This window comes from Phodopus roborovskii, unplaced genomic scaffold, assembly GCF_943737965.1.
Source record: "Phodopus roborovskii unplaced genomic scaffold, PHOROB, whole genome shotgun sequence".
Classification (NCBI taxonomy): Eukaryota; Metazoa; Chordata; class Mammalia; order Rodentia; family Cricetidae; genus Phodopus; species Phodopus roborovskii.
Window position 1 is genome coordinate 15,920,871 of NW_026125295.1, and position 12,644 is coordinate 15,933,514.

The 12,644-nt window shown below is 43.8% G+C and overlaps 1 protein-coding gene across 1 annotated transcript in view; it reads left to right on the top strand.

The window, feature by feature from the left end:
* Col6a5 (collagen type VI alpha 5 chain) overlaps nt 1-12,644 on the top strand; it is an 89,489-nt gene that overhangs the window by 15,116 nt on the left and 61,729 nt on the right. The window contains exons 7-12 of the mRNA XM_051205706.1: nt 1,965-2,540; nt 4,454-4,794; nt 4,903-4,984; nt 7,720-7,862; nt 10,311-10,403; nt 12,232-12,285. Of these exons, the coding sequence (XP_051061663.1) occupies nt 1,965-2,540; nt 4,454-4,794; nt 4,903-4,984; nt 7,720-7,862; nt 10,311-10,403; nt 12,232-12,285 (1,289 nt within the window). The remainder of the gene's footprint in view (nt 1-1,964; nt 2,541-4,453; nt 4,795-4,902; nt 4,985-7,719; nt 7,863-10,310; nt 10,404-12,231; nt 12,286-12,644) is intronic.

Below are 12,644 nucleotides of genomic sequence, written 5' to 3' on the forward strand. Positions count from 1 at the left end.
AAACTTGGGATTTCCTCCCACACCCACAATAGAATGTTGACTGATTGATCTTATGCAAGACTCATGCAGTCACAGCTACTGTAAGTTCAAGAGTATAGTGGTCTTCCCATGTCGGAAAGCCACTGTTTTATATGGTCCTCTTCTACCTCAGGCTCTTAAATCTTTCCACCCCCCCCACTCTATGATGGTGTCTGAGCTTTGTGGAGTGTGACATGTGCATGTGTACTTATTCATCTGTTTGCTCAGGTGTGTGAACCACCCCCTCCCCATCCTGTTGCCATGCAGGTCACTCTCAACAATCTTGCACATACTGGACTGTGTCACACCACTGTGTATAGTGTTTTGGAAGCTTTCTAACTCTATCTAACCGTTATGCACTTCTCCCATCTCACCTGTTGCCCATGCCCTTTTCATGTCTCCTTTATTTTCTAAAAAAATTTCCACATCTTTGTGCACATTGTTCTACCCACTACAAATACTCAAGCCTGTCACCCACTTGCCTGTATCTAATATACCTAACAACTTTAAACTTTTGTTTGCTTCATGTTCTCTAACTCTGGTGCCTTCTATTTCTCTTGGGGTTAACGTTTAAAGTTTATTTTGCTGTCTTCTCATCTCTATCAATCAAAAGACTGAGTTTATTGGGCTCTTGTTCATTTATTGGATTCCCACCAAATCTAGTACGTTACTAAGACTGGTCTTGTCTTAGAAGTAAGGGTACTACTTTATTCTCATCTCCCACATTACCTTTTGGAAGTGGATGCTGAGATGGGATGCATCATGGGATGCATGATGTTTATTAAGGAACCACACTTGGGGAAATAAAAGGAAAGGCAAGGTAGGCACAAGTCAGACAGTGATGCATATCCAATGAAACTATAAACCAGAAGCTCCAGACCAAGCACTTCCCAGGATAATTGCCCAGCATCCCACTAAGATGGCAAGCATGGGGTGAGAAGGGAGTGTGGACTTCTCTGGGGAAGGCACATCATTTGCAAGTCATCTCTGTAAGGAGGTGAATGCTGAAGGAGCTGGAAGCTGGAGGCTCTACTAACTGCAGAGAGCTCTATCTTCCTTGAAGTCCTGTCTGGGCATTGTGGCTTTGTATCTGGCCCTCTGCTTTTCAAGGAATTGTGTGATATTGGGCCACTGGGGATTACCAATTGTGATTACCATTCCACTGTTCCTACCTGAGCCAGGGATTCTGGCTGGAACTTGGAGGAAATTATCCCTTGGGTTTTAGAATATTTCACACTGAACTTCAGGGAGATGAGCCTGTGCCCTATTTCTGAACAATGCACACTTGTCCCATCTACTTCTAATATTGAGGTCATGACATAAAAAACTGCAGTAGAAAAAATTATATTTAAGTTTCTAGAAGTTCAGGTACACTCCTTCCTCCATAGTAATTATTTGTTCTCATGAATTACCCTGAATTCCATTTCTACACATACAAAACTAGAATAATGTGTCATAAACAGGTGTGGGGATACTTACTGTTTTATTACATTCCCAAAGTGTTTGATACATGTGTACTCTGGCAACACCAACACCAGTTAACAATAGGAGTTTCAACAATAAAGTGCTATTGCTACATAGACTATTCTGATCATCTGCAGACATTGAAGAGACTTCCAGGCTCATACAATATCTCTTCAGGAAAATATTCAATCTGTACATATTATCTACTTCCTTTCTGAATAGCCTGCAGTATCTTTTCCCGTAACTCATGCAACTGTAATTACACTTTGAAAAAAATGCCTGCTATCCTACCCTTTCCTGCTGATTTTTCCTTCTCTTTGAGGTTCAATCAGTGTGCCTCTCTTCAGTTAATTTATCTCAATTTGCTCCTAATGCAAAACAATTTAAGTATTTAGCAAAGCAATTTAAGTATCCCAGTAAAGGAACAATCTAGAATGATGCATGAAGAAAATAATTTATTCTTTTTTTCCTTCTTGTTCCAGCCTGTAACCTTCAGGAAGCCGATGTGATTTTCCTTTGTGATGGCTCTGACATGGTGTCTGATTCGGAGTTCGTTACCATGACAACTTTCTTGTCAGACTTAATTGATAATTTTGACATTCAGTCTCAAAGAATGAAAATTGGGATGGCTCAATACGGGAGCCGGTATCAGGAAATTATTGAGTTGGAAAGCTCTCTGAACAAGACTCAGTGGAAGTCTCAGGTCCAAACTGTGGCCAGGAGCAAGGGCTTTCCACGAATTGACTTTGCTCTTAAGCATGTGAGCGACATGTTTCATCCCTCTGTCGGTGGAAGGAGAAACAATGGTGTCCCTCAAACTTTGGTTGTCATCACGTCCAGTCATCCCCGCTATGATGTGGCAAATGCAGTGAAAGTCCTGAAAGACCTCGGCATCTGTGTCCTGGCTTTGGGCATAGGAGATGTTTATAAGGAACAACTCCTGCCCATCACAGGCAGTTCGGAAAAGATAATTACTTTCCGAGACTTTGATAGATTGAAGAGTGTGGATGTGAAGAAAAGGATGGTCCGTGAAATCTGCCAGAGCTGCGGGAAAGCCAGTGAGTGTCCTGCTGTTGTTTAGTGTTATTTGATGGTGACTTCCTTTGCCTCCATTTCCCAATGCTGTTGTATGGGCTAGCCCCTGTAGAACCCATTTAGAATAATGCAGTGAGGTGAGACATTGATTACTGCTTCTCCCTGGAAGCTTGTGCTTAGTCAGCCGTCCTCAGTGACAGGATTGGGAATAGAGCGTGAGGGAGTAGGGTAGGGTTATATCCTGTAGGCATCCCTGTCCCCTCATGATCATTCAGAGTTTATGTTCCTCTCAGTATGGGAGCTCAGTCTCCTGTATTTGCTCCCGTACTTGCAAGTCCTCTGAACAATGTCCTTCATTCAGTAGGGTATAAGGAAAATGAACTTCGCTATTGAAACTTTGTTTCAACATTGTTGACCGAGTGTGTATATGTATATGTGTGTGTGTGCATTTATGTATATGTATATAGTCTTCTTAAAATTTTTAATTTAAAACATTTTGTATATGGTTGTTTTGCCTACATGTATGCCTGTGGACATGTCTGCAGTGACTTTAGAGGCAGAAAAGGGCATGGGCTCTTCTGGAATTTGTGTTTGTGTATGTATGCAGCATGTGGGTGCAGTGCCCACAGATGTCAGAAGAAGGTATCAGATCCCCTGAAACTGGAATTACAAATGGCTATGAGCCAGCATGTGGGTACTGGAAACCGAACCTGGGTCCTCTGCAAGAACAAGCGCTCTTAATTACTGAGCAATCAGTCCAGCCCTATTTTGTTTCGAAGAATAACATCTACATGATTGTAACATACTAAAAATTTCAGTTGTCTTTCCAGGCTTTTCAGCCCACAAATGTAAATGGCTACAAAGTCCTCTTGGATATGGTAGGAGGAGTCAGCTTGACAGGGTGTGACGTCGGCAAACTGGGAAACAGTGATCCATCCAGCCGGCATGCCGATAACCAGCTGCAGCCGGCAGTAGCCACAGGGGCTCAGTTCTATGCACTTGGACCTGTGCAGTGTCTGTGCAGCTGGGAAGGCAGCACTGCAGCAGGTATTCCTCCCTGTGTGGGATTTGTGCACGGGCAGGAACTCCCCGCTACGGCCGTCTTCAGAGCTCCCTCCTCTATGGCATGTGTTAGGCTCTCCAAGGGTTCCAGTTCTTTTATGTCCCTTTGAGTACTTGTGTAGAGGCAAGTGACAGAGGAAGGAAGGGCCCTGGGTCTGGAATTGGAAAGCCAGGGCTCTGGAGTAGAGCCACAACATAAGACTCACTGTTCCTTAGTCTGAACAGGAACAGCTGGCAAGGATCAGAGCAACTTGCTCGTTCCGCTAGCCAGGGGTAACTTGTTAAATTAGTTGACAGCACATACAGACTGGAGACTTTGCACTAAAATATAGATTTGCATTAAGAATGGATTTAACCACATGGGGCTCTGTTTACCACTTGGCCACTCTCAGCTGTTGCTGGGCGTGAACAGGACTGGGATTCAGTCTGCTCTCCAGGTAACTGTCTTCACTTTCTGGCCATTTGACTTCTCTGCAGTATCCACCTGGCCTTTGCAAAACTTCACACTAATGGCTGCTAGACGTCAAATAATCTCCAAGACAGTTCACATGTCTAAAGTGTTATGATTCATAGGACTCAGAATATGTCACCATTGAGAGCAGGAAAATTCACCCATACATATAAAGCTGCTAGCAACGAGCCTAAACCATGATGTGAAGCTCAAATAACTTCTGGAACTTGTTGCATATGAAAGGGGACAGAGGAGAACCCATGCTCTATATTGATAGAGTAGTCAGTACCTTTGTTTTTGAACATAGTCTGGGTACTAGACATCCCTGGGCTCCAGTTCTGGAGCTGACAGAACCTTTTCTCTGCCTCCCCCCATCCTCACTCTGTTTGCTGATTAACCTGGTCTTGTTTCTTTGGTCACCAGATTGCTTTGTGGATGTCGTGATCGGGTTCGACATTTCCACTCACCATCAGGACCAGCCTTTGTTCCAGAGCCATCCCCGCTTAGAATCATACCTCCCAAACATCCTAGAGGACATCACCTCCATCAGAGGTGTGAGCTGTGGAGGAGGTGCGGAGGCACAGGTGAGCCTGGCCTTTAAGGTGAACAGTGACCAAGAGTTCCCAGCCAAGTTCCAAATCTACCAGAAAGCAGTGTTTGACAGCTTGCTGCAAGTCACTGTCCGTGGGCCAACTCATCTGAATGCACAGTTCTTGCAGTCACTGTGGGACATGTTTGAGGATAAATCTTCATCCAGGGGCCAGGTATTCTCCCTACAGTCTTCTCCCCTTTCCTCATCCCCCATCTATTCCTCCTTTCCCAGTTCCACCTCTGGCTCCGCCATCATCCTATTTTCTTCTCTCTTTCTGTAGGTGATGCTTATCTTCTCAGATGGTCTCCATGGTGAAAGCATCACCACTTTGGAGCAGCAGTCAGACAGGCTCAGAGAAGCAGGTATCGAGTTGAAAATGCAAACAGTGGAGATGGGGCATGTGGACAGGTTTCTGCCACGTGTGTTCTCCATCTTAGGATCTGTGCAGCCATTTGCATGAGATGTTGTTGGGGACTTGTGCAAAGTACTTTGATTTACCCCCATTTTTCTCACCTTGAGGCAATGATATAACCAAGCAGTTACACCTGTGACCTTCTAATGACACATACTGTTGCCCAACCCCTGCTGCTTGGACTGAGGCTAGTTTGCTGGTATGACGTAGTTGAGGAAGGAGTTTATTTTGGCTCATGTTTGGGTAGATACAGCCCATCATGGTGGGGAAGGTGTGGTGAAGGCTTCATGGTGGCAGATGCTTGCTCATATCTCACCTGAATAGGAAGCAGAGGATGAAGTCTGGAGAGCAACAGGTTTTCTATTTTTCTCCAGGACATGGGTCCATTAGGTAGAACTGCCTGTCTTCATGGCAGGTCTTCTCACCAACTAGAAACATTCTCTCGAACATACTGTTATTTATTAATCCAATCACATTGACAACAAAGAGTAGCCATTACAGGTGGGGCTAGACTAAGTCCCATTCCAGTGAATGTGGCTCTCAATGATAGAGGCATGCACAAATCCAGTGCTCTTGCCTCAACTGTGTAAACTCTGGCACAGTTAACACTTCAGAGTCTCTCACGACTCAGGCCAAACTGAGTCTTTGCTGAGATAAAACCCTGCCATAGCTTCCCTTTCTCTTCACTGATTTTCCTTCTCAGTAACACACACACACACACACACACACACACACACACACACACACTTTTCCTGCTGTAGGGTGTCTGACCTAAGATGCCTTTGCTGTCTCTTGCCATCCATGTGAAAGGTAGCAATGTGGGCTAGCACAAGCACTTCTCACCCAACATCTATATCTGCCAGTTTTGGACCCGAGGAACCTTCAGTCTGTTAACTGTCAGATGGGGCACATCTTGTAAAGGTGCCTTGAAGGAGCCCCAGCCTGGCTTTTGAGATTCAATCTTCACGACTCACAAAGTTTCCTGCTTTATTGCTGGCTGGTGCCACCTTCCTTGCTTAGATCCCTTCAGCACCCTCTCGTGGTCCTTGGGTTCTGTATCAACTTCCTTACTATGGCGCCCGAGACTGCAGACGCCTATCTCTGCTCCAGCCCCGGCCTGAGCTCATTCCTCATACTTGGTGTTCTAGCACACAGAACTTCCCTTAGTCAAGGTGTTGATATTCTCATTCCTTCCAGTCTTCATTAGTCAGCGTAGCCACCACTGTCTCCAATAATCTTCCATAATCCTGAGAGTGTCCTCTCACAGTGCCCCACGACTGTCTGGAGCATCAAGTAAGACTTTCATTAGTCCCCAATGGTCTCCCCAGAGAACTCAGAATTTTCCGTCTGTCCATCTTATCCATTAGACCGTGAACTCTGACACAGGACGGAATGTGCCTGATCCCCTCACTCATTTTGTCATCCTGGTACAACTGGTACACAATGACAAGGTGGATGAATCAACCAGCTAGTAGATGAAGTAATGAGTGAATGAAATTCATTCATCTGCAATAAGAATCACCCAGAATCTGGGTTCCTGGAGGATAACTTGTTAATATGTATTCCAGTAAATTCAGAACCCCACTCCAGAGATAAACAATGCATTCATAAAAATAATGTTTGAATGCCCAAGAGCTGCATCAGAATGGGTTTGAGATATTGAATATTCCTTTCTGCTGGCTTTGTGTGTGTGTGTTGTATGTGTGTGTGCATGTGTGTGTGTGTGTGTGTGTGTGTGTGTGTGTGTGTGTAGCTTTTTTTTCCTCTTTGGGGGCCTGTCACCCAGAACCCAAATAAAAACACAGAAACTTATTCTTGCTTATGAATGCCTGTTTCTAGTCAGGTTTTCCAAATTAAAATGTTCCGTTTCTCTTTAACTACATTTTGCCTTCGGGCTTTTTGCCTTTCTTATTAATATACCTTATTTTCCTTCTTACTCCATGACTGGCTGTGTGGCTGTGTGGTTATGTGGCTAGCTGTGTGGTTGTATGGTTGTGTGGCTGTGTGGCTGGGTGTGTGGTTGTGTGGCTGTGTGACTGGCTGTGTGGTTGTGTGGCTGTGTGGCTGGCTGTGTAGTTGTGTTGTTGGCTATGTGGTTGTGTGGCTGTCTGTGTGGCTGTGTGGCTGGCTGTGTGGTTGTGTAGCTGTGTGGTTGGAACCTGAGTCCTCATCTCCTTTTCCTTTGCTTGCTCCTCACTCCCACTCTAACTTTCTCATCATATTTATTCTTTGCTCACCAACCCCACCTATTTCTCTCTCCTATGTAGCTATCAACTGTTCAGGTTTTTCTTAGACCACCAGGTGTTTTAGACAGGCAAAGTAACACAGCTTCACAGAGTTAAACAAATGCAGCATAAAAGAATGCAACATGTCTTTGCATCATTAAACAAATATTCCATAGCATAAATGAACATAACATATCTTAAACTAATATTCCACAACATTTTTTCAGCTGAATGGTCATTAGTTTCTCTGTGATGTTTTACTTTGGGGGAATTTCATGTGTTCTCAGAAATGCGGGTGAGTCTGCTGTTGGGTGTTTGCATGTTGAGAATCCTGCTTCCTCTGCTGTTTGCCTTTTCCATTTTCTGGTTCTTTGAATGACATTTATCGAGCAGAAATCTTTTGTTGGGTGAACCTTTTGGTTTCACATGTGTTGTTGTTATTATTATTTTTATTAAATAGGACTTGATGCTCTATTGGTGGTGTCTCTTAACACATTCACAAATGGTGAGTTTTCCAGCTTTGAATTTGGAAAAGGATTTGACTACAGGACCCACCTGGCCATTGGAATGACAGACCTGGGCAAGAAGCTTTCACAGTATCTGGTGAGTTGTCAGTTATCTCAAGTGCTCCAAGAACCAAGTGGGAATTCGGTGTTTCCCAAGACTGCTGCTGTTTGTATGATTAAGTTAAATACATGGTATTTAGGATGTTAAAACATGCAAAAGACCACAACATCATATATTTTCCCCAGTGTTCTGAAGCATTGTAACTGACATGTCTTTGGTTATTAGTAAAACTAGGTTTTTTGTTTTTTTTTTGAAACTACATTTGGGTTTTATTATTATGGTTAAAATGTAGTGTTTATCACCTCAATAATTTGATGTATACACTATATGGTTGTATTAGTTAGTTGTCTGACAAAATTATTTTAAGAATAGAAGGGTTTGTCTGGGCTTGCAGTTGGAGGATACAGCCCATCATGGCAGGGAAGTCAGGCAGTAGGAGCTTGAGTAGGATGCTGCTGTAATTCGATTCCTCTTTTTTATCCAGCCTGTGGAATGGTTCTTCAGCAGACTATGTTTAGTGTGGGTCTTTTCATTGCAGGCTTACTTTCCCACCCACAGGTTCCCAAATAACTGACAGGGATACTCAATATCAATTGTAAATGCCCGGTCCATAGCTAAGGCATGTTAGTAACTAGCTCTTTCAACTTGAATTAACCCATTATATTAATTTACATTCTGCCTCATGGCATTACCTCTTTTCCATCTTGCACCTCCTGTTTTCCTCTCCACATTTCACCAGCGACTCCTCTGACTCTGCCCTTCCTCTTCCCAGTGTCCTTAGTCTGGCTTTCCTGCCTAACCTTATCCTGTCCAGCTATTGGCCAGCCAGCTCCTTTATTAAACCAATCACAGTATAATTTACACAGCACACAGAAGGATTATTCCACAGAATCCCACCTTAATTAACCTAATCTAGAAAATCCCTCAGACATACATGCAAGAGGTTTGTTCCATGGTGATGACAAATCTCGTCAAGTTGACAATCGAGGCTGACCACCACACTAGCTAATGTGCATATTGCAGTCCAGTAGACCTCTAGAAAGTTTTCACTTTATGAGATCGAAACTCTGTAACCCTTCAATTGGCAATGTGAGCCTCTGTGCCCCTGCCCTTGCAGAGCCTGGGACTCTCGACTTCTGTTCCTGAAAAGCTTTTCGACTCAAGATTCCTTATATTGTCATTATGCAGCATTTGTCTGTTTGCCACTGGCTCAGTGTAATGTCCTCAAGGCTCATCCACGTTGTCGCATGTGACAGTATTATTCCCTTCTTTGTTGCACTATCTTTAGCCATTCGTCTCCCAACTGACATTTTTGATCATTTCTACCTTGGAATACACATGCGCAAACATCTCTCCAGGGTCCTGTATCCAGTTCTTTATGTGTTTGCATTCACAAATGGGGTTATGGACTATGCTAATCCTGTTTTTAGTGCCTTGAGAAACACATCTACTGTTTTCAGTCATTCAGGTTTTCCTTTCTCCGCATCTTCCTGGACACTTGATGTGCTTTGTTTCCTCCAGTCTTTGGGGTTTGTTTGTTTTGTTTTTTCTGTGAAGAGACACTTTCACAGAGCATGGTGGCATGTTCCCCTCTTGATAGCCAGGCAGCAGGAAGTCTACTGACTCACTGGGAGGTACCCTGAGCTCAAGAAAGGTCAAAGCCTGCCCCCACAGTGACACACTTCCTCTAACAAGGCCACACCCACTCCAATAAAGCCACACCTCTTTATAGTGCCACTCCCTATGAGATTATGGGGGCCAAATGCATTAAAACTACCACACCTCTCCTCCTTCCTGCTTTCCTTCTTTCCCCTTACTTCTTTCCCTCTCTCCTTCCTGTTCCTGTCCTGCATTCCCTCACTCCTTCCTTTTTGGATAGTAGCCATCCTACCACCTATGAACATTCAAGACTTCTGTCTATCTGAGACAGAATCCCATGTATATCCCTAACTGGCCTGGAATCCTCTATGTAAACCAGGCTGGCCTCAACTCAGCGTGATCTGCCTGCCTTTGACACTTGAATATCCTGTAGTATTAAGGGTTTGATTTGTATTCAAAACATATTTTTTTTTTCTGTTGTCATATTGCTAAATGAATGTACAGGGAACCGAAAGATCAATCAGCCTCTAATGTTATTAAAAAGCTCAAGCTAATTCATACAATAGAAATCCTGGGAGATTGTCAACTAGGAATCAATATGTCTCAAGTCAAATTGGCCTGTGGCCATAAATACACTTGGTGCCCTTTCTAGTAATTGATGTTGTTTCCTTTAGAGAGGGGATGCTGCCCATACCAGTTGTTGGCCTAGTGCCCTTTCTGCAGTGAAGTAATAAAGCCCTCTTATTGCTTGATCCCCTGTCCCAAGCAAAGGCAGAGCCTGGGCTTGTAGGTGGTCTATGATGTGTCTGTGTAGGGTTATTACCTAAGAAACTCCCTGATGATCGTCACTCACCTCTTTGCTATTTTTTCCCTCTCCCTCTCTAGGGAAACATCGCAGAGAGGGCTTGTTGCTGTACATTTTGTAAATGCCCAGGGATTCCAGGACCTCATGGAACCCGGGGACTCCAAGCCTCGAAGGTGCCATTTGACCCTATTTTCTCTAGCATGCCTTGCTTTGTCATGAGTGAGGCTGAAATTGAATAGTTGAATTTGCAACCTTTGCTCCATGTAATGTAATTGCCTTGGGCATCTTGGGTAACTTCCACAGCATAGGAACAGGTTCAGAAGGGTTCACTCTGCCATTGCCACTGAGAAGTGCTCCCCCTTTTCCTCCATGTCCCTGGCAAGGTTGCTTTTTGGGTTTGTAATTTACACTTTCTAAATCTGCTTTAGGCAGTCTGAAAGGTGTTGAAACAGTGGAGAGAGCTGTGGTTTTTCAACAATAAGTGAGATTGAGCTGAAAAATAAAAGAGGAAATTACAGAAGATGAATTATACAGTGATAGAATGGAAAATGCATCATGACATTTTCAATGAAAGACAGTGTCACTGCAAACAGATGAACTACATTCATTAAAAAACATGAATGGATTTTTACCCATGCAATAATGACCAGAGAAAGTAGACAAGACAAAACAGGAGAATATATAGGTAGGATTCCATTTATTAAAATGAAGTTATACTGTCTGAGAATGCAAGTCCTGGAAGTATTATCCTTTGTGTTAACAATGCACTTCTGAGCGGGGCTGGGATAGTGGGTTCTGGGTTCATGTGATGGGGTGGCCCAATGTCTGGGACTGGCAATGTTCCATTTCTTGGCCCTTGGTGATAATTGCACAGATGTCACATATAATTACTGCACAAATCTCACTTTGTAACAATTAAACTGTGCATTTATATAATACTTACTTCGCATGCATTTTCAGATGGATTTTAGGTATCATATAGTAAAGTACTTTTTGTGGTAAATGTATTTTTTCTTCTTAACAACTTGAGCCTGCATTTTCCTTCCTCTTATTACAGAAGGACTTAAATTATTTATTTGGGGGTGGGCATGACTGTGCCACGGTGCACCTGTGGAGGTCAGCGGACAACTCGCAGGAGTCAGCTCCTACTTTGTGGATTCTGGGGATGGAGCACAGATCATTAGGCTAGAACAAACGTGTTTAGTCTTCTCGGTACAAAGCAGAGCGACTGTAATACTTGCTGATGATCTCTGCTTTGTCTATCACTGTTGAAGGCCAATCTATACCCAATGTTTTGCCTGATCATGCTATTCCATTTATTGAACTCTCCTCTTGCATGTCAACAGGCTCATGCTCCAGGGGCTCAGCAAGGATCTGTGTTAGATGCTAGGGAAAACAAACCTCATTGAGATCTTTGCTACAAGTTAAGTTTCGAAGCAGAAGCAGCTAAACTATGGCTCAGAGAAAAGTGACTTAGTTTAACTACTGCTTTCAGAAAAGCAGAGGGTGGTACCACCTACAATGGGCTATCAGTTCCCTTCCTTATCAATCATTAATTAAGAAAATGCCTTATAGGCTTGCCTACAGCCCAGTCTTATAGAGGCATTTTCTCAATGGAGGCTTCCTCCTTTCTGAAGATTTTAGCTTATGCCAAGTTGACATAAAACCAGGCAGCAATACACATAATTAAAATAATAAAAATCCATATTAAAAATGGTGGTCACAGCACTGTGTAAGTCCCTTAGATATGGGAATAGCCCCTCATCCATGAGAGGGTTCCAAGGATCGGTGTCCTGTGTCACTAGGAGGGCATTCTGCAAAGGGGCTTTGAGATGAGTCCCAGGAAAAAGCCCCCTACAGATGTTGGATTCTCCCCCAACTCATGGCTGTATTGGCACAAAGTCAACCAGCAGTCAAGGGAGGGCCTGGGGAGGAATGCTATGGTCTCATGAGTTGCACTGATGGAGCATGATTAAATGTGCCTCTCTCTTTGCCTCCTAGGGTTCTTCAGGCCTCAAAGGCAGCAGAGGACACAGGGGAGAGGATGGAGACCCTGTAAGTTAGGACTTCCTCTCCCATAAATCCACATGCTATTCTTTCCGAAAAGCTTTATGGGGTAGAGGAGTCTTGTGTGTGTTACTTTCCTTTAAAGATGGCGCTGTGGAGGAAAGGGCTGTTTTCCCTTTTCCTTCACTAACCCCAAGCTGTGGACATCAGCGGCTCTCAGGCCAGGGACTGTTTCGTTGTTGTTTTTAAGTCGGTGTTAGGGGTCTGGGATTCTCCTCTGTATCTGTAAGCAGGTTGTAGCAGCTTCCCTGCTAGGGAGCTCCTTTTAGGCCCAGTGCTCTGTGCATGGCTCTAGGCAGGAGCTGGAACATGTGTTCTTCATGTAGAGGAAGTGGGCAGGCTATCCC